This window comes from Strongylocentrotus purpuratus, unplaced genomic scaffold (assembly GCF_000002235.5).
Source record: "Strongylocentrotus purpuratus isolate Spur 01 unplaced genomic scaffold, Spur_5.0 spur5_scaffold_2, whole genome shotgun sequence".
NCBI lineage: Eukaryota > Metazoa > Echinodermata > Echinoidea > Camarodonta > Strongylocentrotidae > Strongylocentrotus > Strongylocentrotus purpuratus.
In genome coordinates, this window is record NW_022145605.1 from 22,848,547 (window position 1) to 22,875,376 (window position 26,830).

A 26,830-nucleotide genomic window follows, 5' to 3' on the forward strand; every position below is an offset into this window, starting at 1 on the left:
TTTTTTTTTTAAACACGCCTTAAAATTGTCTTCTTCAGCTCCTCCTCTCCAGTCCGGCATTGTCGATACGTCAACATGAATGTTAAGAGAGCATATATGGGTATGTGAAGCACTAGGTACCTTGTACATCAATTGTATGATCATCATAACTTCAATATTAGATTTCTTACTAATTAAGATCATTTGTGCATACCTCTAATCTGCTGAAATGTAGAACTAAAAAAAGAAAAAAAATGCTTTCTAAATGGTATTTTGTCCTAAACATGTGCTATGTTAGCTTTAACGAGCTAATGAGCGTTTATCAAATATTATAGTTGCTTCAACGTACTGTGCTTCAATATGATTACCATTCATGCGCCGACATACAACAGATGTTTTGTGATAAGGTCTTCCTGTATGCATTCCACCCTGACTGCCTAGTCACCCTGCTTGGTGGGTGGGTGGCTTGCTGGCTTGGCTATGCATTGCCTCATCATACAGGAGAGAGTAGGAAGGAGAAGAGGAGTGAAGGTGACGTAGTTGGTTACAGAGCATATCCAGGATAAACTGAGGTGGGAGAAGGGTTGCTTTATAACGACGCTCGGCCGGTCATCAACGGCATTCCCAGACCTTGATAGTTAGATCCACGCTGCCTGTTATCACGTACGGGGCCGACCGATGGAAATCTGCCAAGAAGAACAAATGCACAGTGTCATGTAATACCTTCTAGATAACACATCACCAGAACCTGCATCCTCATCTACAAAATAATACAATCTGTATAACAACCAGTTTGTGTTAAATTCAATTGGACCATTTACCTTATGACTACCAATGATTTTTTAATATGGTCTATGACATAGAATGCAAATCTTGACAGTGAAAACTTTTGCCCAAGTGATCTTGAAACTGTACTGCGCCCCAAGACAAAGTCAAGGGGCATAGCATCATCTCAAGATCACAGAGGAGATATAGTCTTAACCGTAATCCCCCCTCCCCAAAAGCAGTCAGTATTTGCGACATATACCACATATTGCTAGTGGATTCTCAAAAAGAGATATTTTGACAAATTATGCTTGTCAAAATATATCTGATTATAGGGAAATTTCCCAAATCTAATTGTTAACTTCATGCAGGTAGGACTATGCCTGCTAAACAATCAGTAGTGAATTTTATTGCCAGCATTTTTGGCCAATCAGAGGCCTAGAATCTTGATATGCCGTATACAATAAATCATTAATAGCTTACCTAGCGAAGTAGTGAAGTGCTCGTGGGCCAGCATTTTCTTTGCACAGCGTTTGTTCTTGTAGTCCCACACACGTAATGTCTTGTCATCGGCCACGCTGATGATGAACTTGCCGCCAGGGTGAAACACAGCTCCTCTCACCCAGTTATCGTGTCCAGTCTGTGCAGATGCAGAGGTAAAGGGAAAAGTGATGCAAAGAAAATGAATTCAAAATACAAACAATAAAATTATTAATTACTATAGCCTCAATATTTACCTCTATCTCCCTGTCTAAATTGGTCATTACTATAGCCTCAATGTTTTGGCTCTATCTCCTGTTTAAATTCATGGCCCTATATCATCATCACCATCAGGAGGGTGTTTCACAAAGATTCTTAGTTGAACTTATCTCTAAGTTGGACTTAAAAATTATGGAAAGCCGTTAGCATCTTTGAAAATATTTTGTAAAAGTTATTTTGAAAGGCATAAAATGTTGATTCAAATCATTCATATTTTCTATCATCAAGGAGATTTCATGTTCTTGATGTGGAATTTATAAAAAAAAGTCTAAAATACTTGAATTTCTGCTTTTGAATATATTTCATTTTAAGGCTCCAATGGCTGTCCATAATTTTTAAGTCCAACTTAGTGTTAAGTTCTACTTAGGATCTTTGTGAAACACCCCCCTGTTGTTCACTTCATCAGATGCAACTGATTGAGGAGATACAACTGATCTTTGAACTTGTAACGGATCAATTGTAATAAGTTTTGGGAATCAAAAACTATACAGACTTACTATAAAAGACTTGAATGCTTCTATGTTTTTCATTCAAACATCAATGATAATAATGTCCATATGAATTATTAACTTTATTTTATACTACCAAGAATGAAAAACAGTAAAACATGAGATACAAAGAAGACTTATACTTCATAAAGCTATCACTGAAAATTGGAAAACTTTTCTAAAGAGAAAGATTTGTCATAGAATAATTGTCTCACTGACAATTCTGGATGTTTTTCTGGCAGTTTGGACTTACCAAAGTCATGATGCATGCTCCAGCGCTCACATCCCAGATCTTAATGGCCTTATCACGGGAACCAGACACCAAGAACGGAGTAGAGCGAGCTCCTTTCTTCTGCAAATGTAACGATACATTCAGAAAATCAGTTTTAAAGGTATCGTTTAACAATGTTAAATCTAAGATGCATGGCCCTACGTGTTATCAGTGTCTGTGATATGGTGTAATATTGAAGCCCTAAAAAAAATGATCATGACGTGTCTCAAAAAAATTAAAATCTTTGAGTGACTGGTTTGACCATACTCATTTCCCCCAATAGACTGTAGTGTTATAAAAACTGTTAGGAAAAAGAAAAATGTAATTTCGATTTCCAATCATAAATATCTTGATAATAGGATTGACTTGTAAAAGTCACAGGAATCCTGACTGACCTAAAGGTTTGAAATTATGATTGCAGCATGAGCCAAATCCAGGATTTTGTTTCAGAATCTGAGGCAATGTTACTGAGTCACTTTAAGCTTAATGTACTACTGTAAAACGAAAGACTTTCAAGGCGAGACACTTTCACACATTGCAAAACCCCACTGCAGGTTGTAATGTACGGTATATTTTGCAGCATGACATTTCTGCAAGTCTGAACCGATTACAAAATTTGTGAACATTTCAGGCACACAAAAATTCTTGTTTTACACTCAATCCCATGCATATTAATGATGGATCAAAGACTAGAATCAGCCACTAAAATAAATGACAAAGTATATAATGGTACAAGCCTTATTGTGCATGATACTCAGAAGCACATTAATCATTGAACATGGTTCAACTGATGACTTTCTGCATCACAATCTATTCATGGGCCATCATTAATGATTTCAATATTATCTTTGTACAGAGAAGTAAGGAAAAAGTTAATAATAACTCAAAACTAAAGTGGAATTCTGTTATCTAAAGATAACACTGATTGTTGTACTTGTTATGACCAAAATGCAATTGAAATGTCACCACCAATAGAGGGCTTCTTACACAAAATAAATTAACCATACAAGACTTGGGAAGGAAATACATGGCATTGAACTATTTGTAAGGTATCCCACTTTCAAAATCTTGCAAAATTGAATTGAAGAGAAACCTATAAGCGTATTTATTATCTTGTATCAAAGCACTGATGATCACAATTTCTCTATCCACATAAAATAAAAAGGAACAAATGACTGCTTTAGGCCATCATACAAAACTGGGAATCACACAAACTAGGGTAAGCCTAATGAAAGCTTGGAGTAAAGGGTAGGGATGAAGAAAATAAAATTGATGACACAGGGTTGGGTTATTCAGCTCACAAGTAATAACAATGCAATCTATGTTGAAACTTGTTAATTACAAATAGCTATATCAATATGTTGTCTCACTAAACTGACTTAATACAAACTATAAGGGGAAAACTACACTGGCACTAGACCTAGCATCACTTCAAAACCAAAAGATAACTAAAAAATCTAAACGAAATACAAACTTTAAAATCCTAGTTTGAGTTATAACAAAATTGATTTTTGACACGGCTAGACAAGTAGGGTATTTACTTGACAGATATATGTTTTTTTAAAGAAATTTAAATCAGCTCATTCAGGATTAGAAACCATGCATGCATACAACCAAGCATGTATTTTGCAGGCACATTTCACACTTTTTATAACAGAGCCCTTTGTAAAATAAATCAGTCATTCATTTCATGATTCATCCTGTTATCATTCATTTCAATATGCACATGTCTCCATCGATTGTACAGCAACTGTGGCAGTTCCCTACACTAACTGGATTCTAACTTCAACCAAGGAGGCACGATAGCTCAGTCGGTAGAGCAGTGGTCTTGTAATCCGGTGACCCGGGTTAGAAACCAAGGCGATGCGCTAGTGCCCTTTGGTAAGGCATTAACCCTCATTACCAGGTCCCTCGGAGAGGACCTAAAGCCGTCGGCCGTCTGGTTGCTTACTTACAAGCATTTATGCTTTCTTAGCAGTCAGGTAAAATAACCATCACATCCATATTGTGATCCGTAACATAATCTACATCCCAATTGCATCCCTAACCCTATACCTTTAACAGAATAAAGCCTGGAGCAAATGTCACATCACTGTCTTCATCACCCCTAATTAATCCAATTCATCCAAGACTTATAGCATACAGTCCGATCCGAGCTCTTTCTCACATTTTCGCTCATGAACAAGCATGAAGCGAATTGTCAAATCAAAACAAACAAATCCACATAGTGAAAACGATTTCCATTTTGAGGGCTATGTTCAGTGTTACTCTCAAATGACATGCTGTAAATCTAGGTTCATGATGCTATTATCATGCATGGTCAAATGCTACACAAAACACAGGGAGACAATGCTTGTACACAAGACCATTATCTACCTCTAGACCATCATAGTTGTTCAGCTATCACCAACAGAAATAGGGAAAGAGAAAGATTTTTTGAGGTAAATAAGAGGAAACCATTTTAAAAAGGAAAAGCACTTAAAATATGGAGACGCGAGTACTTTTCATCTATATAAATCATGTTTTCATTACTTATTGATTACAGTCATTTTATTTTTTTTTCAGAAAAAAAAAAGTTTAGATTTGCACTATTTAATTTTCACCATCCATTAGCTAATTACTCTCCTCTGAAACAAATTTGATCATGTAGGTTTTTTGTTATTTGAAATACCAGGGCCCTGTTACATAAAACTTACCTTTGATGGTAACTTTGCCATCAATGGCAACTACCATGGTAACAGGGCTCAACAGCCAATCAAAATCAAGGTTTCAATGGTAGTTACCAAAGTTACAACCAATGGTAAGTTGTGTGCAACGGGGCCCAGAACGAGTCTGACAAAGTCAACATCGATACATTTGCAACCCCCCCCCCCCCCCCCCACAAATCAATGTTCAACACTGTCAAAACAAACAATTACAATCCATACATACCTCTACTCCTTTAATTTCATTGAGGGTGGGGTATGCTGTTTCTGGAGCCCAGGCGACACACTCTACCACATGGTCATGCTCTCGTAGCTCCAGCTTACACTCCTTAGTGGCTACCACCCAAACACGTAGGGTCTGCATCAAAGAAAATACAATCATAACGTTGATGATTAGTAAGGGCATATAACACTGCATGGATACAGTAAAAGCTATCATATAACAAAAACCACAAAAATATTTGTATGTTTTATTCAATCAAAACTAATATCAAAATATTTACAGGTCATCAATAATGATTGGTTATCATATAAAAAAAAAGGTTGATACACATAGGCTTGATATGGATAATTTAAGCATCAAAGTAAAAAAGAAAGGAAACTCTCAATAAAATAAAACTAAGTAAAATAAATAAACTAAGAACAAGTGCTGTGCAAAGAAAATGCTGGCCCGCGAGCACTTCACTACTTCATTAGGTAAGCTGATTTACGGTATATTTGTTTGTTGTATACCACAAATCAAGACCCTAGGCCTCTGATCGGTCAAAATTGCAGGTAAGAAATTCACTATCAACAACTTATCTATCTTCTCTTATGTTCATTTCTTTTTCCCACAAAATGATATATGTCCAGAGCTGCCAACCTTGTGCGACCAAATAAAGGAATCATGATGGCAAAAAAAAAAGGAATTTCAAGCAACAAAAAAAATTCATAAAAATGAAACTTACAACCACGAGCGACACACTTCCAATGCAGAAATGTTCATTCATCATGCTGTTTTTTCCATACAAGCAGGAATTTCTTTTGGTGGTTATTTTGGTAATATTGGCATTTCATTTTTGGGGGGAAGTATCTTTTAAATTAAATTTTCTATAGAATTTGTGATCAAATCACCATTTTAGGGCAGTTGTTTGACGTGCGGTATGTAAAAATAAAAAAAATAAAATATAAAATAAAAAAAATTAAAAAAATTAAAAACGTATTTTATGAAGAAAAAACGTAATACCGTAATTTGGAGGAAAAAAAGGAGAAATTCGGGCAAAAACGGAATGGTTGGCAGCTCTGTGTGTCGCTTCTCATTCTATGGGAAGCTCTTAATAAATCAAAGAGCAGGATTCAATCAGTATCATAAAAAAAACTATGTTCTATTCATCTTTTGGTCGCTTAAATCCTGCAAGTAAAGTAAATTCCAACCATGGTTTTCATGCTTTCGAGTGGGAATGATCCATTAGACTAAATGAAGCACCAAATTATCAACGGTAAATGTACCGAGCACAAGTTCAGATGATATTCAGTGGAGACATACATCCTGATATCATATTTCTGTATCTGACAAATCATTGCACCTCTACCGGAAAAGCCAGGGTACAACAGTATAAGTCAGAGGGATTGATCTATGCACCACTATACCACCACCACACAATGCAATCAATGTGTGGTAGCCGGCTTAATTGGATGCAACATTGTTACACATTGTTGTCAGCAACTTTTAGAAACAGTACATATTTAATGTATGACCTTCTTAAATGATAGACCTTGTGACCCCCATATTTGAGAGCAAATGACTTACTCCATCTTTATCAAGCCCCCCCCCCCCCCCCCCCCCCCCCCCTCTCTCTCATTCTCCGTGCTCTGAAGTGTTTCAAACTGAAATAAAGATTTCAAAATTCCTCTAAAATAACATGATAGTATATGTACTGTATGGTCATAAAAAGAAGGAAAGACGTACTTAAGTGAGCTCAGGGCCCATTCTTACAAAGAGTTGCGATTGATCCAAATCAATCACAAGTTTGCAGTCTCCTATCTCTTAATATGTACATAGTTGCGATTGATATCAACTCTTTATAAGACGGGGCCCTGCTTTCATAATCTTTATCTTGTCAGCTGTTAGGGATGGAGGGCTTACCTGATCATTCGAAGCACTAGCCAGAAGAGAACCATCTGGACTTGGCCTCACCATACGAACCCACTCCCTGTGACCAGTAAATGTCTTCACACAATATCTATAAAGACAAAAACAAGATTTCAATAAAAGGTAATCGCTTTTTTATTTTTATGAACAAGGTTATGCTTACTTTAATTGCAGAGCATGACCAGTCAAAAATGAAGAAAAACATTTCCATTTCAAAAAACTCGAAAAGGACATCTGCAAAAATATTATAGCATTTACACACACAAATAATCAACAAGAAGGATAAAATCCAAGTTTCATATATGAAACCAATATATATTTGAGGATCAAGTACGGGTAGTTAAATGTGAGAAAAGGAAAACTATACATGTCTACCGGTATCTAATTTTGAACTTAGCAGCATATATTGACATAATTAATAGTTAATATTAACCAATTTTATATATTTGTATGTCGTTGTATACCGGTATTCCTATTTCCAAGAAATATATCTGGGAATAATTTCACATTAGTATCGAAAGTTCATTCTGTGCACAGTATTTTTTGGCAAGAATCCATCATTCATTTCCTCATTAACAGTTCATTGCCATAGAAGCATATTATGGGACACCTCACACATATACTGTACATGTATCTCAAGTCATGTCTAATCTTACACACAGGAAGTACAGCTAGTATACACTCAAACCACACCAAAGGATCATATTTCAGCCTTTTCTTATAACCTGTATCAATTATGTCTGAGGATTTAATTTTTACATGCTGCTATGGCAACTGAGAAGGAAATGTTGCAAGTTATGGGGGAAACCTTGCTTCTCTTGAGCAAATATAAATACTGAAGTGCTTCACATACATGTCAACTCAAGAGCAATTGTTCAAAGACAACTCAACATAAATGATGGATTTGCCTGAAAAGGAGACTTTGGTAAATGCCTTTTAAAGGCTTTAAAGGCATCGTTTAACAATGTTAAATCTGAGATGCATGGCCCTACATTTACGTGTTACGTGTTATAAGTGTCTGTGGTATGGTGTAATATTGAAGCCCTAAAAAAATTGTGCTTCAAAATGATCATGAAGTGCCTCAAAAAGAAAATATCTTTGAGTGACCAGTTTTACCATACTCATTTCAAAACGGTTTTTGAAATTTCGATTTCCAATAATAAATATCTTGATAATCAGACAGGCGATCGGCTTGTAAAAGTCATGGGGTTCCTGGCTGACCCAAGGTTTATCACTATGATTGCAGCATGAGCTAAATCCAGGATTTAGATTAGAATTTGAGGCAAAGATACCCAATACCTTTAAATGGACAGGCAAATCAAATGAAAAATATAAATAATTACACAAAAATGTTCAGTATTAGGTCATTCCCAGGTCTAAGGAGATACACGACTCCCCATCTTCCATCCACTACTTAGCAACATACATTGATAAATTCAGCCTGAATCACATACTGCTGAGAAGTTTATGTAAAAACGAGAGAAGAGCACTCTTATTGAACAAAGTTCAAGGGCAGAATGATTTTCTCCAGCGCTTTGTATGCATAGCAATGATTCTTGATGGGGTTCATAGAAAGGGACATCTATTGTTCAAGGGAGAGGGAGATTTATCATGATTTATTGGTATTTTTTTAGTAAAGTGGCTCTCTCTGTATACACACTACTAGCTACAATAAAGTATATAATTGTGGGTTTTTGAAGGATACAGACAAGGCAAATTGTTTTGTTTGCAAATCGACTGTATGTTGACCACATATTTTTTTTTGAATAATGGTATATCATTTCCATAAGGAAGAAGCATAATAATACCACAATGCTTACCCTTGTAAAAAAAAATTGTATCTTGTCCCGCCCTCCTTATTGAGATACAATAAATGTAGAAGATATTTTGGGCACTTTCATCCATGAATTGATGATTGATAGGGACAGTGTGGAGTGGCTACTTAAATTTCACTTGATGGTCTGGTCAATAGAAGGGATGACCAGATGGTGACGGATGACCAAATTATGCATGTTTTCATTTGTACACTACAGGTTCTATCCACCTTTATTGAGGCTATTTATACACCTTTCATACTCCACCTGACGGCTTTGCACTAAACATTGGGTGCAGATAGATCGTATAATTCCCTCATTCCCATGTATCAATTGTATAATTGCAGTTTGAGTCCCGCCACGGCACGAATGTCCTTTGGCAAGATATTAATCTACATTTGCCACTCTCCACCCAGGTGTAAAATGGGTACCGGTAGGAAGGAATTCCTTGAATGCTGTGAGCGCCGAAATCGACTGCCTAGCAGAGCCGGGTAAATGTTGGAGCGCCTTGAGCACCATGCATGGTGGATATGTACACTATATAAATATCAAATAATATTATCAATATCATTTTTTAAAGTTGCTGAGGTATTACTTACCCAGTGGATACTTCCCACTGTTTGATGGTCTTATCCCTGGAGGATGAGACTAGATGATCTCCTGACGATAGGAAACTGATGGAGGAGACGTTGTGGTCGTGGCCGTGGAGGGTCTTCATACATTCAAAGGTGGTGAAATCCCACAGCTTGATCGTCATATCAGCAGAGCAGGAAGCTGCACAGGGACGGAACAGTGAAAAATTGATAATTTAGTCACCCTGTAGCAAAAGAAAAACTGATACAAAATACAGGGGGGAGTTTCACAAAGACTAAGATCAACTTTAAGTTGGACTTAATATGGCAGGCAGTTCATGCCATTGTTTTCTCTCACCATTTACTGGCACTGGTCTCTCAAAGGATGTACAAATCATGGTCACAAATCTACAGAATTTACATTTTTTGATAGTTCATTATTGAAGGAAAAATATCTAAAGATCATAACGGTAAGAGCAAACAGTGGCCTGAACGGCCTGCCATAGTTAAGTCCAACTTACGTCGATTTTAGTCCTCTTGAAACTCCCCCTGGACATGTTAAATACTATCATCCTGATGATCTAAGGTACATATCATATCCAGTTTTCATGATTCATTCCTGTATAAAGGCATAAAGCTAAGAATCGCCAAAGCAGGCAACTGTAAAATGAGGAATTTCTCAAAACAAAATTTGGAATATAGTGTACTTTGTATGCAGTTTACACAGTTGTTTTTAGAACAGTATTAAAGAATCCAAGGTTTGGAACACTACATGTAATTTGAAGACCAAAAAATAGGAGTCATTGCTCCAAATAGGAATCGTTGGCAGCTACAGTACGTAGATGAACAGCAAACATAGGCAACCTTCTTTTTTTTTCATTTACCCTTTAATAGAATACTGCCAATGCTTAAATGAACAATGTCATTCATATTAATGAGTACAGGAAATTCCAAACATGGTTATCATGCTTTGGTGTGGGAAAGAGCCATTAGACTACATTAAGTATCACATTATCAATGGTAAATGTACCGAGCACACGTTCAGATGAAATTACGCTCAGACGTATCCTGGGATTATATATTTCTGTATATCTGACATTTCATTGCACCTCTACCACTGGAAGAAGCCAGGGTACAAGAGGAAGAAGTCAGACGGATTGATCTATGCACCACTATACCACCACCACACAATGCAATCAATGTGTGGTAGCCGGCTTATTTGGATGCAACATTACAAATGGTTGTAAACAACATTCAAAACATTACATATTGAATGTAGGACCTTCTTAGATGATGGACCTTTTATTCCTCTGGAGGAGAGGGCTCTGTTTCATCAAACTTGTTATCAATAACAAATGTTAAATTTCTATGACAAAGTTGCTCTTAGCCAATTAAATGCACGGATTTCAGTAGCTTATAACAGTTATCGTAAATAGTTATTGACAACAAGTTTTATGAAACAGGTCCCAGGTACATGTAGTCTTTAAACCCTGGAGCCTCATTCATACACGGTGTGGTTAACCACCTCAGAAAAACTGGGACAGCAAACTACAAAACCATCATACATGTGAATGAATGGCAAGTTGGGATCAAGAAAAAGTGCGGAACAAAGGTCTCATACCCCCTAATCTGTGTGTCATACAATGTGAAGCACACTGACGGTGGCTTCATTTTTATCATTTTGTTGCAACAGTTATCTTAGGTGGGGTATGGTTTATTGTCTAGGGTGTGAAAAAGGCTTTACTTTACTACAAACATGCATTGCATTGCAAAGCATTGTAAGTGTGTCAGGTTGTACTCCAGGCCAAGGTCAAGTTCAGATTTGTTTACTACCATGAACAATGAACGGAGACCACACAGAGCAGGTAGATAATCACCTGTAATCCATCTATTGTATATATATATCCCGTGAAAGATACAGCTTTCAAAAAAAGTATCTCACGAATGAGCTTGCAAACTGTGTTGTGTACAGTACTATACATGTACTTATTTCAATATGGGTAAATTCCTGGGTGAGCCGTACAATCATGGGGGGGGGGGGGTCATAATGTGCTGATGGGTAAAAAAATAAATAACCCTCATATCTTGCTATAGTCCATTGGGGTGAGCAAAAAACATTGTAATTGGAAAATCGATGATTTATCTTTCTGAATTAAATTACAGCAAAGGCTTGTCCAGATACATGTATAAAGTGGTACCTACAGTACAGCAGATTTTTAGTGTAGATGAATGGCAACTGCGCGCAACAAAGGCCCTCTAAGCATATTCAATGAGCACTGGGTTAAGTAGTAGTGTGTCAAGTTACAAATATCTTTTGAATGTGTTGACCTGAAAGAGTCCTGGAATGGTGTACCTGAAGTGTATTGTTCTGCTTGGTCATGGGTCTGTAATTCTTTATAGCATTAGCCTAACTCCAGATACACCGACACAAAGTGTGTGTGAAAAATAAGGATTTAACCAGGTTCAAATGACTCCTTGTTCCTTTTTGCTCCGTTTACTGAGGTCATACAGATACAAAATAATAGGAGTCACAAATATCAACAATATGAACGTTTACATAGCAAGCAAAAAAACCTTGGTTTTTGTCACATTCTAGAGTTTTGTAGGAGGTTGCTAGGCAACTATCAACAAATACTCTGACAAAAACTCTAGCAGTTTCTGAAATGTGAATCCACGCTCCAAAAAAACGTTGAATTAATTTGGTTTTGGGTCATATGACTCTCCCCACTTCAACGATATTGCGTGCTGAGCAGCAACAGGTCACACATGCTTACTACTCACCATTAAACCAGAACTGGCAAACACTGGCATTTATTACAGAATTTCCCAGTAATGTTGTTGTTGTTTAATTTAGGCAAGTCAGTCAGTTTATGACCATTGTTGCCGAATACTATAATAAAGAATTTGTTTTGAATTCAAATTTACATATACTCGCATAATATGCATGTATATTCCTTCTTCGTCTTAAAAAACCAACAAAAAAATGGAGGGGGGAGATAATGATATCATGTAAGATTACCGATCTCTGTCCTTTCTTAAATTAATAATGATGGCTGCTTATAAAGTGCTTACATTGTAGGTCCATTAAGCATGATGCTCATGCCTCTATACTTGTCTGTTTAAAAAAAAAGTTTTTTTCAGATTGTTTTTCGACAATGTAAATGAAGACTTTTCATGCAAAAAACATAATAGATTCCTACTTTTTCTACAGTTATCATTTAATATGTTATAATACTTGTGCACTTACCAAGCATCTTGCCTGCGTGATCAAAACATATATCTTGAACTGAGTCTGTGTGTCCTTTCATCGTACGCTCAAAATCTCCCGATTCATAGTCCCATACCTGTGATGAAGAGACATAAGAGTTCATAATAACAAGGGGCAAATGGGCCCTCAAATATCGATGACTGGACCCCCAAGCTTTTTAACTTTCAAGAACAAGGAACAAAAATGCATACAGAACCTGAACATTCTAGTAAGGACCTCCTGCAAAATGTGGAGCACTGGAATTACATTTGAATTTAAACTACAAGCTACAATTCCAAGTTGTAAATCTTTCTATTTGCTCAATAAACCTTAGTCTTTTGACACAGTCTATTTTGCATCATCACATGAATTATCAGATGTATTTCAATGTTTCATGTACCAGTTTAAAATGCAATTAGTAGTGGACCTTAAAGATAAAGTTGAGTTCTGGTCATGCCATTGAATTGTAAAAGACACGTTGAGGAATCGATCAGAAAAGGTTGATCATCTAGCATATAAGTATTGGTGTGCACTGTAAGGCTCTGGAATCATCAAAATAATAAGAAATTTGGCCCAGTCTTGGTAAAGTTACAAGCACTGTACACAGAAAGATGCATATGGGACTACATGTACACAAACATGTGGCATAAAAATCTGAACCAATTTTTATGTTACATGCTATATTTAGAACATTTAGAATATTAAGGCATTTAAAGAGCCATGCTTTTCAGGGTACATTTTTCATTTGATGTTTTTCCACACTTGCATAATACAATGATAACGCTCACAAATTATTTTTACCTCTTCCCAGAACTCAACCTTCTCTTTAAGGGCCTATCTCAATCAAATCAAGTCATGAAAAAGTGTTACGACACACACTTGAAGATTGGAAACTGGAGCAGCTTACTTTGATAGTGGCATCTTCCGATGACGAGACCATGACATTGTAGACGGGATGAAAGATGACCCTTGTGATAGGGCTGCGATGACCGCTCAGAGAGTACTTCTCTGGGGGTCTGGGGAGCCATTCTGTCGGTGAACGCTTGTCCCTGTTAGGACCTCCCGAGCTGAATTCTCTCTCCGCCTCGTTCAGCTTCATTTCTAAGTCCATAACTTTCTTTTGTAATCTGATTACCGAGGTCCATTTCTTCTCCAGCAGACCATTGTACTTTCTTTCTACTTCGTCAGGCTGTAACAGAAAGATAGCAAATGGTATCAAATACATGTGTTATGACAAATTTTAAGCTCATTCCTGAATTGTATGCATGTAAATAGATAACTTGAGAAAGGATAAATGAAGCTCGATTTATGAAACACGAACACAGAAAATAAATTAGATTTTGTATTTGATTATTGACAAAAAAATGTCAGTCTCTTTACCACAGAGAATAATTTTACATTTCTACAATTACATGTAGTGTTGCACATGATTTACCGGTAGACTGAGCACTACATTACCAGACGATGATGTAGGATAACAATTAGGTTTTATGACCTGCTATCTAAAACTACTTCAATAATTACTTACACATACAGTACGCAAGTAGGTATACAGATAAACAACTTCCTGCCTTTCACATACATGTACATGCAGTACATGCAGTCCAACTCATTGCTTTCTAAACACATACCTGTATAATGTAACAAAAGCACTCCATTTTTAAAGGTTTCTCATGAGGCCCCTACTCCTTTAATTCCAAAATTTTGAAAGAAATGTACCTGTAGTATAAACCGATGCACGGGACTAGATAATTGCATCAACATAACAAGACATACAGGTACAAACAACAATTAAAAAAACAAAATTAAACAAAATAAAATAATAATCAGCACTTCTTTCATACACTGTATAACACACAGAATCGATCATGGGAAATTGAGTTTAAAATTAGCATTTCATGTTTGGTACAATGTATAGGTGAGTGTTACCAAGGGCCCTATTGATCACATGTATAATTATAATTATAATTACGAACCAAATGATTTTATTCAATACAAATTAATGTATTTGGTGAGGTTGACTGAAGATTGAGCAACAATGGTGCATGTACATGTACATGTACGTGCACAGCATGAGCTCTTTATTTATAGAGTGTGCATGTATTTGATTTGTGATAAAAGTGAAACAGAAAGTGATTTTTCCTTGAGACACAGATCAACAGACCTATTTGTACGTGTACATGTATCTGTCTACATCATTGTGGTAAATACATGTAAATGTACATCAATGTAAAGTTATGGTTATCGTAGAAGGAAGAAAGAAATTAAGAGAATAAAAACACAGGAAAGTGGGTCAATAATCTACATTGGAGTGCTTTTCTTTATTTTCTTATTTTCTTTTTTACACATTCAATAATAGATCGAAGGACAAAAAATTGAGGGACAAAAAAATAGAGACAGAGAGACAGAGACAGAGAGGGGGTGGAGGAGAGGGGTGGAGGAGTGGGGTGGAGGGGTGGAGGAGTGGAGTGGAGGAGTGGGGTGGAGGAGTGGGGTGGAGGAGTGGGGTGGAGGAGTGGAGTGGAGGAGTGGGGTGGAGGAGTGGGGTGGAGGAGTGGGGTGGAGGAGTGGGGTGGAGGAGTGGGGTGGAGGAGTGGGGTGGAGGAGTGGGGTGGAGGAGTGGGGTTGAGGAGTGGGGTGGAGGAGTGGGGTGGAGGAGTGGGGTGGAGGAGTGGGGTGGAGGAGGGGGGTGGAGGATTGGGGTGGAGGAGTGGAGTGGAGGAGTGGGGTGGAGGAGTGGGGTGGAGGAGTGGGGTGGAGGAGTGGGGTGGAGGAGTGGGGTGGAGGAGGGGGTGGAGGAGTGGGGTGGAGGAGTGGGGTGGAGGAGTGGGGTGGAGGAGTGGGGTGGAGGAGTGGGGTGGAGGAGTGGGGTGGAGGAGTGGGGTGGAGGAGTGGGGTGGAGGAGTGGGGTGGAGGAGTGGGGTGGAGGAGTGGGGTGGAGGAGTGGGGTGGAGGAGTGGGGTGGAGGAGTGGGGTGGAGGAGGGGGGTGGAGGAGAGGGGTGGAGGAGTGGGGTGGAGGAGTGGGGTGGAGGAGGGGGGTGGAGGAGGGGGTGGAGGAGGGGGGTGGAGGAGTGGAGTGGAGGAGTGGAGTGGAGGAGTGGGGTGGAGGAGTGGGGTGGAGCAGTGGAGTGGAGGAGTGGGGTGGAGGAGTTGGATGGGGTAGGATGGGGTGGATGGGAAGTCGGAGAGCAAGGGAGATCTATAGTTTAGTTTGGTTGGTTTACAAATACAATGATACATGAAAGGAGTCTCATTTTCTCCCAAAATTAAATTTTATCTACAAGTACATGTACAATGCATGTGCTCATTATAAGTCATGTGAAATGAAGATTATAAATATCCATCTTAAACTTCTGAAGACTAGATCTTCCAATTAATGCAGTGATGAAAAGCAAACGATGCGTTAAATACACAAGTGATGAGCGACGAGGAGAGTGGGAGGGACGACGCCAAGTAAGAAGAAAAAAACCACTCCACATCTGATGTAGAGAGCAAGGTTATTTACCCATCACATCAGACCACTACTACTTCCACGTCATCACCGACTGCATCACCACCACTGCATCCCTTTCATACTCACACATACACACACACAGCATCACATACACAGACACACACATCCACTCACCCACTCCAGACGTAGGGAGGCCCTCATAGAGGATGCAGCTGCTCACCCCCACATGCACATCCAATACTGTTACTTCATATATTCCACATACCATGCATACATGTATATGCACCCATGCTTTTTTAGAGCTCATATTCTGTCTTTTCTCTCTTGGTCTCCCCATGAACAAAATTTCATGATATAAACTGATTATTGTTTTTTCTCCATTCATCTGATTCTCTTTCATTTTCTCCATCCCATCTCATCTCATCCTCTCTTACCTTCTCTCTTTTCTTAATATCAAACTGAAAATTCTACCAGTACCATCTCATCTCTACCCTCTCCACTTCCCCCTTTATTTTATTGTAATACCTGTTCATCGTCTTCTCTTACAGCTTGAACATTTTCATTTTTCTTCCAGAACCTTAATAGAAATCTATTTTGAAAGACATGTACGGTATTTATTTTTTTCAATGATTTGTTTCATCTTATCTCTACCCCCTTCCCCTCCCCCTTAATTGTATTGTATATATTTTTGTTAAGTAACCTACATGCATTCTTTCACATTCCTGAAAGTGTTATTATTTCTTATGTATTATATATGCCTAGAAGGGCTCTCTTAGGACTTTCTGATTAAAAAGTGAGATTGGAATTACATCTTCATTATTAAACTTCTACAGACTAGTATTGTATATGTGCTGCAGGTGCACATGTTGATTCGTAGATATTCCAATCATTAATCTTCACTTTAAGAAATCCCTTGCATTTTATGAATTAAAGGTATATCTCTCCCATTGTTGGTAGATCTCACTTCCCACCCCATCTATTTCTATTATCTCTCTCTCCCCTTCTCCATCTGTCTCTCCCCCTCTCTCTATCTCTTCTCATCCCTGTCTTGCCTCTCCCAATCAATCTCTTTGAAGTCCCCATATCAATTTTCAATGATAGCTGTACTTCAAATTAATTAAACTGCAATCAAGTACAGCCAGCAAAAAGTTAAATATAAAGACTGTAAATGCAAACATGTACATGAACAAAAAAACAGTCAGCACATAAGGCCAAATAGAATTTAAAAAACATGTTTAGCGTCCTCTTTTTTTCTTTCAAAATGGCCGCTCGGTACATTTTCCCTGACAGTCGGGCTATTTTTCAAGATGCCCGCTGACATGTTTTGTTTTTCGAAAACAGGAATAGATCAATTTTAGCAGTGTTTTTCATGTTTTTTTTCTTTGAAAAATTTAATTTAAAAAAAAATTTAAAAAATTGGAGGCGGCCCCCAAAAAGGAAGTGGACGGGGAGGCTAAACATGTTTTTTTTTTTTAATGGCCGAATTACCCCCATTTTTTAAAACTTGTTTAGTTTTCATTCACAATTTTGTCTTTTTCTAGCAATCTTCAAAGGGTTATGCAGCCCATCTCGAAGATGTAATTTTAAAGATTTCAAGTGGCGTGAAAAGACAATGCAATAGAGAGATGATGCATTTATAAGTACTGTATAAAATGCATGATTATTCCCTATGAGATGCAGAAGCCTTGAATCAGACTTGGATCTCCCAACAGGTAAAACGATTGGGCATTGGGTTACCATTTGAAATGCACAAAGTTCTGCATTTTCCTCCCCTAAGCATTTGTCCATATGGCAGGGATGGCTCATGCAAGAAAGCCCTGAAGTGTACTGTATGCAAGTCCACTGACACATACGCACACACGTGGGTTGCTGCTGTACTTTATTGCTTTGTAGTTGGATTTATGATGATCATAAGACAGTTTGGAACTTACCATATCAGCCTCTTTCTGAAATTCCATAAGTGCTTTCTCATAGCCATTTGAACGCAAGTAATCTGCAATAGCTTTATTTCTATGGTGAGAGAAGGAAAAGGAAAAAAAAATGGGAGGATGAGTAAAAATCGCAATTAGTACAAAAGCAAGCAACAAATGAATACATTAAATGAATAATACTTGTTTGATTTAAACAAATTTTCATAGACGAAGCAGTATGTATTGTGATCAAAACTGTGCTCCATAAATAAACTTCATAATTTTCACTTATTATGAGTGAACTAAAATAATGACTGAAACTCTTTTTTTTTCTTCTCATTTTTCATTATGACAATAAAAGATAAAACAACAGAAGTAACATGTACATTTATAGGTATTGGTATTTTATAGCAAATGCGTTCCTACACTGCACATGTAAGGGCATTAAAAACAAAACATGTTTAGCATTCTGCCTTTTTGAAAATTAGGAAGGAGGATGCCCTTTTTTCTCTTTTCTTTTCTTCTTCAAAATGGCTGCTCGGTAAATTTTCCCCGATGTCCAGCCAAACGGGCTATTTATCAAGATAGTCGCCGGCATTTATGTTTAGTTTGTTTTTTAATTCATAAAAACATAATTTCAGCAGTACAGTATGTTTTTCATGTATTTTCAATACAAAAAAGAAAGAAAAAAAAAAGGAGGTGGCCTCAAAAAAGGAAGCGGACTGGGACATTATTATTTTTTTTTTAATGGGCTAAAATGTAATCCTTTATCCCAACTCGATTGTTCTACTTTTATTATTTTGGCATGCTTGTGAAAGAAGTTAAATTGTATAATGTACATGTACATGTATCAAAATATCTCAATATCATGCACACTAGTGAATTAGAATATTACAGTTTCGAATACCAGTTTTGCTACATGCACATCAATCAGTGCAGTGTATTATAATAATAGCATGCATGATGCTACACTGCAGAATTCATTATGCTCAATATGAGTCATCATTCACCATGTAGTAATATTACATGTACATGTACATGTACACCACACATAAGATATACATGTAGTACCGGTAGTTCTTGAATATGAGTTTCATGTACAGTATTCTAGCAAATCAATGGCAGAAACGGCATCCTTCCCATTCTTTCTTTACAAAATCTTCTGCATCCCACATGGACAGTATTAGAATTGAATCAAAGAAATATAAAATCAATCAATAAAGGGATTAAAGGGCATTAGCTTTCAGGGATATATGTACTGACTACTGAACAATGGCCATGTACATGAAAATCAATTCAACAAATCAATAATTTATTTCATGGTTTAAGAAATAAATAAGCACCCTAGCAAAGGCATCAAAATGATAAGATCTCCTGACATCTAGAAGAGAAGAAATAGCTTTGTTTATACCGCAAGGAAAAACCATTCGTTATTCTCACAATTCAGAATTTAGTTGGAAGTTGCTAGGCAACAACCCATGAACACGGCTTTAAAAACCCCAGCTCTGGAGGATATTTTTTTAAATACCAGCCAAACTACGTTTTTTACAAGTAAATGATCGCGCTCAAAACACCAGAGACATTCAAGTTTTTGTGATTCTCCTCGTTTCTGTGCATGCTGCTGCAGAGCACCGACAAGTGAAGCATGCGCAAAACTAACTTTTAAAATATTTTTTTTTTAAATAGAATAAGCAGACAATACATGTAATATGCTAAATGGGTTTTTTCCAGCTGTGTGAAATGGTAGTTCAAAAAATCAATGGTAATTCAAATTGGTTTTTCATTATCTGCAATGTACAGTTGTAAATAAGCCTAAAGAAAAGCAGTAAACAGAAATCCCTATAAAAATTGTAAGGCTCTCTACATATAATCATAATGGCATATTGCCTTCTTACTGTATTTGTTTTGAGCAATAATGAACTGCATAGTCTGGACTTGCATCCAGGGGGCTTTTGAAAAAGTTCTATTCAGGATGCCGTGTCAGCTTGGTGACCTACATGTACATTACCATTTGCAAGCAATATTGTTTATTATTATTTGTATGAAGGGTTTTTGCACCAAAAGTATCCGGATGACCATGCAGGACTGTTCCATGTGTCAAGGATTTGGGTTTGCGAAAAGGTGAAAAAGTGAATGCCTATTTAAATGCCGAAAGGCTAAGACAATGGTTGTATACGTGTAGCGCCCATGCAAAATTCTTGATTAAGGACAAACTGTTTTTCTCCCTGAATTTTATGTTGTAAATAATTAAAAACATAAGGATCTAACTGGAAAAATGGAGGTACAGTTCTATACATCATACAATTAATAGTAATTATGATATCGAATGCCATGTCATCCATGAGGTGTACAAGGGAACATGTAAATATTGCACTCGCCATGCCGACTCATGAAATACATGTACACTGTGTGCCAATCAGCTCATGGAATAAACGATCGTTTCCTACCCAATACTAACCCTGTAAACGATCATCGGATCGGACGCCGATACCGATCCGATCAGGGGTGATCGGAGAATAATTTCCGATCGCCGATCAATTAAAATGATCGGAAAAAAAATCGGCAGAATTTTTTTTTTTCTTCAAGTTTTTGGCTATCAAATGCTGAAAAAAAATCCATGGCTGGGATTATTTTGTCATTTGGAGCTGTTGTAGACCATGTTTGTTGATATTTAGTGCCTTTTCATGACTTTGAAATTAATAACATTGGTCTAAGAGCAGAGGCAAAACATGCGGGCCGCCATCTTGAATTATAATGTAGGTATGCATTTCGTCCAAAAAAAAACATAAAAAATCGGCCAATTTTTTTTGTCGATCTTCCGATCCGATATCGATCAAAGGTGCGCGGGTGTCGCTCCGATCTTCTGATCCGATCAGAGCCCCAACTTACAGGGTTACCCAATACCATTCAAATCAATATTGTGCATGTGCATAAGGCCTATAAAAAAAAAAAGATGTTGTATTGCCCTTTGCGATCGACCCGAAAATCTTGAAATCTATGGTCGGTTTTAAACAAAATATTTTAAAAATTTAGCTGTTTTTTTAGAGAATTTTTTTTTTTTAGAGAATTCGAAACTGAGAAATAGCAGCCCAAAGAGGGAGAAAAAAAGATTTCCAACCGACTGACAAACTGTATGTTTTGGCACCTAAGGGCAATACAACATGTTTTTTTGGGGGGGGCCTACATTTAAGTTGTATTCTAGAAATAAAATAAAGAATCAGGAGGCTATACATAATAATAATAATAATAATAATAGCTCGTTCTTATATAGCGCTTTTCAGGACCGGAGGCCCTCACAAAGCACTTTACAGATAAGTATATTATTACCCCGGTCATTGGATTCAGGCTTACGTGTAGGCTTATAAATGTAGATACACGATATGATAAAAATGTAGAACACAACAAGTGTTAGGTACCAAAATGTGCAAGGAACACTCAAATCCACGAACGCCCAACAAATACCACGCACGCACACAATGTATGCACATTCTCCACTCCCTGGGGAGCATTCCAGCCAGGCGTCATTTTTACATGCGCACACTTGTTGATTGATCCCTATTCATCAAAACGCTTGCCCTTCCCTTGTCTTCCACACCATTACTTTACAAGACCCAGTCACATTCCTGAGACTGCTGATGGACAATCAACATTTGAAGAAGAGGAAAGTTGTTCCAATTTTTAAAGGCTTTGACGCGTACACGGAAGAATCGTGTACCGTATTTACCGGCGATAAGGCGGCAGCGCCGCATAAGCAACACCCTCAACTTTGACATTTCAAAGAGGGAAAAAAAAAATCATAATTTTCTTGTAGAACACTATTTTTTCTACAAACAGATACCAAATTCTTCAATATTATTATTAAGGCTGTGCACAACAGTGTAATGAGGTACCCGAGTACACTCCCAGGCTTACAAGCGAATAATCAAGTATTCGGACGCCATGTTTTTTTTGTTGTTTTTTTTTACTTTTTTTGTTTTTTTTTGCCACCACCATACTACTGGAGCAGTATGGTGTGTATGTGATATAACAAATAAAGTGTGTCTTATACACAGAGATTTGTTGGTACACATCTGTTAGACAACTACACGTGTACAAGAAATCGTACCAGACTACCATGTTGTTTTTGTTTTTTTTAGTGTCGATTTATGCCCCTCCAGCTGTCCCTGTGCCGGATAACGCTCGCTCATGCTCGGAAGAGCCCCGGCATTGCACCTTGAGTAAAAATGTCTCCCAGCTCAATCATTCACAGGGTGTCAACTCAACACTCGGAAACTAGAACCAAACTAGCTGCCAATGTCTGGATTTCTGTTTAGACTTGGAGGAAAATTTGTCTGTCAATTTTAGTTTTAAAAACGACATTGTTACTATTATTTGTGACAAGTTCACAAGCACAAATTGGCACCTTCAACTGCACCCTAGCAGTAAAATAAAGGTCCTGCATGGGTTTACGAAGTCACATTGCATGGCTTTGAGCTTGAAAATAGATTAAATGAATGTGTCATTCTTCTGCCTTCAGAATGCTCACAAAATCTGCACAAAACGTACGATTACACTCCGTGTTATTAAATCAGAAAATTCTTTGTGTGATAAATTCTCACCTTTATTCACTACAACACAGATATTCTTCATTTTGGCAAGCAAAAATATCTAACAGAAATACATGTAGTTTGTGGAGTTAAAACTGTATCAGCATCAAATTCAGATAAGAAAACAAGTGTATGTTTGCAACTGGGCAGACATTTTCCCTTTATCTCCTGCCCTCTGTGGTATACAGTAGAATTATGTCTAGAATCATATCTATGGCATATTTTGGTTATCATTTGTTCAGGCAAAGGTGATGTTTTATGGTTTATTTGTTGTGGATTAGGAGGATATATTTGTTGTTTCAAACTTCAAAGCTTAGCCTTATTCAATCTCGCTCGCTAAGAATTTGTACTGTGTCTGCATGGAGCCCAAAAAGTTTTGATTGTTTTTTTGTTGAAGATTTTCATATCTGCCACTGTAGTTGATAAGGGTACACATGTTACATCATGACCACAGATACAACAAGGCCTATCAACCAACGCCATCAATGACAGGATTTGAAAATAGGTTATGGCTGTCAGAAATGTACACTTACTGTACATCCTAATAACAAAAACAGCAGCATACCTGAACAAGGCTTTTACCAATTTACAAATCCAGACTCCTACCTCATTAGAAATTCTGCAAGTCAGACAAGAAGATATGATTTGGTTACGTCCCAAGTACTGTCTAGGCTATGAAGGTTTTTTAGTTTCTATTACAAAACTGCCATAGTACAGTACTTACAGTTCTTCTCTCTGCCTCTGTGACAGCACCATGATGACTGTGTGTTTTATTGGCTACTATCAGCCCTCACTGTGAGAATCAAGTCCTCCTCCTCCTCCTTCTTCTCCGTCACACCATCAGAGTAATCCTACTGGGGGGAATGCACTCCTTCTTATCTTTCTCCTCCTTCTCCTTGTCAGAATTCTTTCTAATAATTCACTACAACTACACAGCAGCTTCCTCCACACTTGCTACCTCTGCTTCATCTCTGGTCAACCTGGAAGTAAAAAGCAAACAAATCAAAATTACATGACACACAATGTATATTAGTATTGGATTTTGCCTTTTTGATACCGAAGATTCTGCATCAAGGATTGTCTTGTCCAGCTCCAAGCTCATGTAGTACTACATGTAGTAGTAGCAGTAGTATCAATTTATAATTCACTTTTTCAAGTTGACTATTCGGAAGTGGTCCATACAAGGTCTCTGTGAAACCTTTACAATGCAAAGAAAAATTGGTAGTGACCCACAAGCTAATTCATCAAACTGTAGCTGTAAGTTGAACTTCGGGATTTTGATTACTTGTGCATTATTTTCATTTTCATTTTGTGGCTTCTAGCTTTTGAGAAATCACATTTAAACTTATGTGCACACTCTGGACATCTTATTACGTACCGGGTACTCTTTAAAAATTCATATACTTCCGATATTTGCAAAACCATTTGTCAATCAATTTAATTAAATCAAGTCCTGTAATTATTTATTGAAAGATGATTTCTCATATTTTTTTTTAAATTTTGGTACTATTTTCTGAAGTTCACTTGTGGTAAAAAAAGCACGATCAACATCTCAAATCAAATCAATAAAAAGCTTTGTCAAATTTGACATGGGTCATGAGTCATGACCAAGCATCCTTGACAATTTTCAGATGCTGAAATTGATCTTGTTTATAAAGATGACAACTGTGGCACAATCAGTGTTGTCATTTTTGTTGTTGTATAGAAAATATCAAGCTGGCAAATGGCAATGCGGAAACAGGCATTCTCCACATAAATGCTTAGGGACACTGATTTTCGTTTCAAAAAATCTGGAATTCCGTTTCAGATGGGCTGAAAAACGGAAATTACGTTTTGCCATAGACTTTGTATACATGAAAAAACTAAAATTCTGTTTACATAAGATTTTCATTAAAACATGAACTTGTAGGGTACAAATGTTCTATTAAAGCCGCCGCCTTTGACAAGCCACTGATAACCACTCAAAAACATATGGACGGGACAGGATAAACTTGATGCAAAATACTAAATATAGACCCCTACTCTAGGGTCTAGGCTAGACCTGCGACAAATTATCAAATGTTTAGATTTACCAACTTCAAATTCAAACTTAGACAAGCAGACTAAAGTTAGCGGAATGTGTCAGAACACGACATATTCCTGACGAAGGAAACAGTAGTACCGTCGTCGACGAACGATGTAAACATTTCAGTCTTGGCTGTCATGTCAGCGATCCGTGATCGATCGATTTTAGGCGCACATGCTAGCCCCTTTTCGAACTGGACAACAGCGTGTGTACAATAACGCCGCACTTAGCGCCTGCTGCTGGCGTGCGTGTGCCTAACGATCTCTATTGGTCCAGCGAAACAAAATGGCAGCACCATGTCTCCTAAGAATCTGAATATCGCTAAATATTCGGAATTATTAACCATGATTTGAGGCCCGAGATTTTTTCACTGCATAACGAATCACAAAAATAGTGTGAGTTTTCAGTTTTTCTTCTTGAAAAATAAGCAGTTTTGAGGTAAAAGGGGTTTTCCGCGATTTTCTGTTTCAAATGGTCAAAAGTCAAATGGTCATTTCCGTGAATTCCATCATCGCGGAAAATCAGTGTCCCTTTACAGAGACGCCAAGTTCAAAGATCAGCAATGCGTGACATTTGCATGATTCGGCGCGCAAGCACGCGGGGGAGGGGATAACACACATATAGGTATAGCGTTTTTTCAAAATCTAGCATGCGCGTCGTGCGTGAGAGCATTTCCAGACCCTCGAAATGCGTGATATCTCACCTAATGCGTGACACTTGGTAGCTCTGCCCTATATGCTGCAGAAACAACATTAAAATTCTTGACTGATATCAGAGTTTTTTCGTTTTGCGTCAAGCTAAATTATCGAAATAGGAAACCACTCTGCACTGTACAGTAGGGGCACTGGTCCGAGAATAAGGATCGTCAGTTATCCTCGTTATCGCGGACAAATTGCTTCCTAAAAATAGTGATGGTCCACATTTTCGAGTACGATCCTTTTTAAGGATCCGCGCGTTGGCAATGCGAAAAAGGGATTCCACGGTGATGCTCCGTGATGCACTCTCATTGACGCAGCACAGAGATTTTCACGTTATGAACGATAAATCCTTGGGAAGACAGACAACCCCGTAAAAGTAGACAGTAAAATGGGGGTATTTTACTACACGGAATCTGTTTTTCGCATTGCCAGCAGGGGCGCTGGTCCGTGAATAAGGATCGTCTTCGTAGATGCAGACCTAAACGCATCGGCTGCATTTTCGTAGACATTTCTGATTTCGGATCCGAGCATGCGATGCGAAAAAAATGGATTCCGCAATGATTTTCTTCATGCACTTTACATTGACTTTGTACAGAGACTTTCATGTTGTGAGCAATAAATCCTCGGGAAGACGGGCAAACAATAAAACAGTAGACTCTAGAATCTAGATCTAGACAGTAAACTGGGGTTATTTTCTTACATGAAATCTGTTTTTCGCATCGCGGATCAGGAACCTGCAAAAACCGCAGAGCACTGAAGAAAAAAAACGTCCGCAAAAATGCAGACGATCCTTATTTTTTAAATTTTAGGACGCAATTTTTTAAATTTTAGGACGCAATTTATTTTGTCCACGTTTACGGCATTACGCGGACGATCCTCGTTGATTTTGTGATTTCTTATTTCACACCATGACAATCGCTTATATCCAAGCAAAAGAGTGAATAGTAATCATTATTTAGGTCATTTAGTTTTTTCTTGTTAAAGTCAAATTCTGGGTGCAGACTTGAACACGATGAAATTCCCCCATCCTCATTCACTCACATCACACACACACACAGTGGAAGTGCATTGGCTAGTGGCTCGCTAGCAGTCAAACACAACAAATGTCAACGCCTACGGAGCAAACTGATGCAAATGAACATTCGCCCATCATGGCGACACCTTCGCAATTTCCATGCACACACCCAAACTATGCACTAAATAGATATCAAATTAAATGGTATAAATAATCATTGATGAGAGATAACTCACCTGAAAATAAAGAATTCAATAGTCATATATCAACTAAATATAGCAGTATTCGTCCGTTGATTCAAGCTTTCTCACGGCGCATATTGTTCCCGTATTTCCGACTCGCATATATTTTCTACACGTTGAAAATTTAC

General features: G+C 37.7%; 1 protein-coding gene across 2 annotated transcripts; it reads right to left on the bottom strand.

The window, feature by feature from the left end:
- On the bottom strand, window positions 1–26,830 carry LOC582170 (lissencephaly-1 homolog). 2 transcript variants are annotated; one of them, XM_003728400.3, is made up of 12 exons: window positions 26,697–26,830; window positions 23,407–23,662; window positions 18,118–18,196; window positions 13,639–13,920; window positions 12,732–12,828; window positions 9,512–9,686; window positions 7,093–7,189; window positions 5,194–5,325; window positions 4,639–4,662; window positions 2,245–2,343; window positions 1,228–1,384; window positions 1–665 (listed from the first exon to the last, which is right to left on the bottom strand). In XM_003728400.3, exons 2-12 carry the CDS (start codon window positions 23,436–23,438, stop codon window positions 592–594), a joined length of 1,248 nt encoding a protein of 415 aa, XP_003728448.1. In that variant the 5' UTR covers window positions 23,439–23,662; window positions 26,697–26,830; the 3' UTR covers window positions 1–591. The 2 variants fall into 2 exon arrangements, with proteins under 2 accessions (XP_003728448.1, XP_787226.2); XM_782133.5 differs by lacking the exon at window positions 4,639–4,662.

What these genes read in the sequence shown, in the direction of transcription:
- LOC582170 (XM_003728400.3), bottom strand. Translation starts at nt 23,438, where the DNA reads ATGGTGCTGTCACAGAGGCAGAGAGAAGAACT. An exon ending in TCACGCAGGCAAGATGCTTG is followed by an intron (nt 9,687 to 12,731) that starts GTAAGTGCACAA and finishes GTCCCTGTGCAG; the next exon opens with CTTCCTGCTCTGCTGATATG. An exon ending in GAGCATGCATCATGACTTTG is followed by an intron (nt 1,385 to 2,244) that starts GTAAGTCCAAAC and finishes GCATCTGCACAG; the next exon opens with ACTGGACACGATAACTGGGT.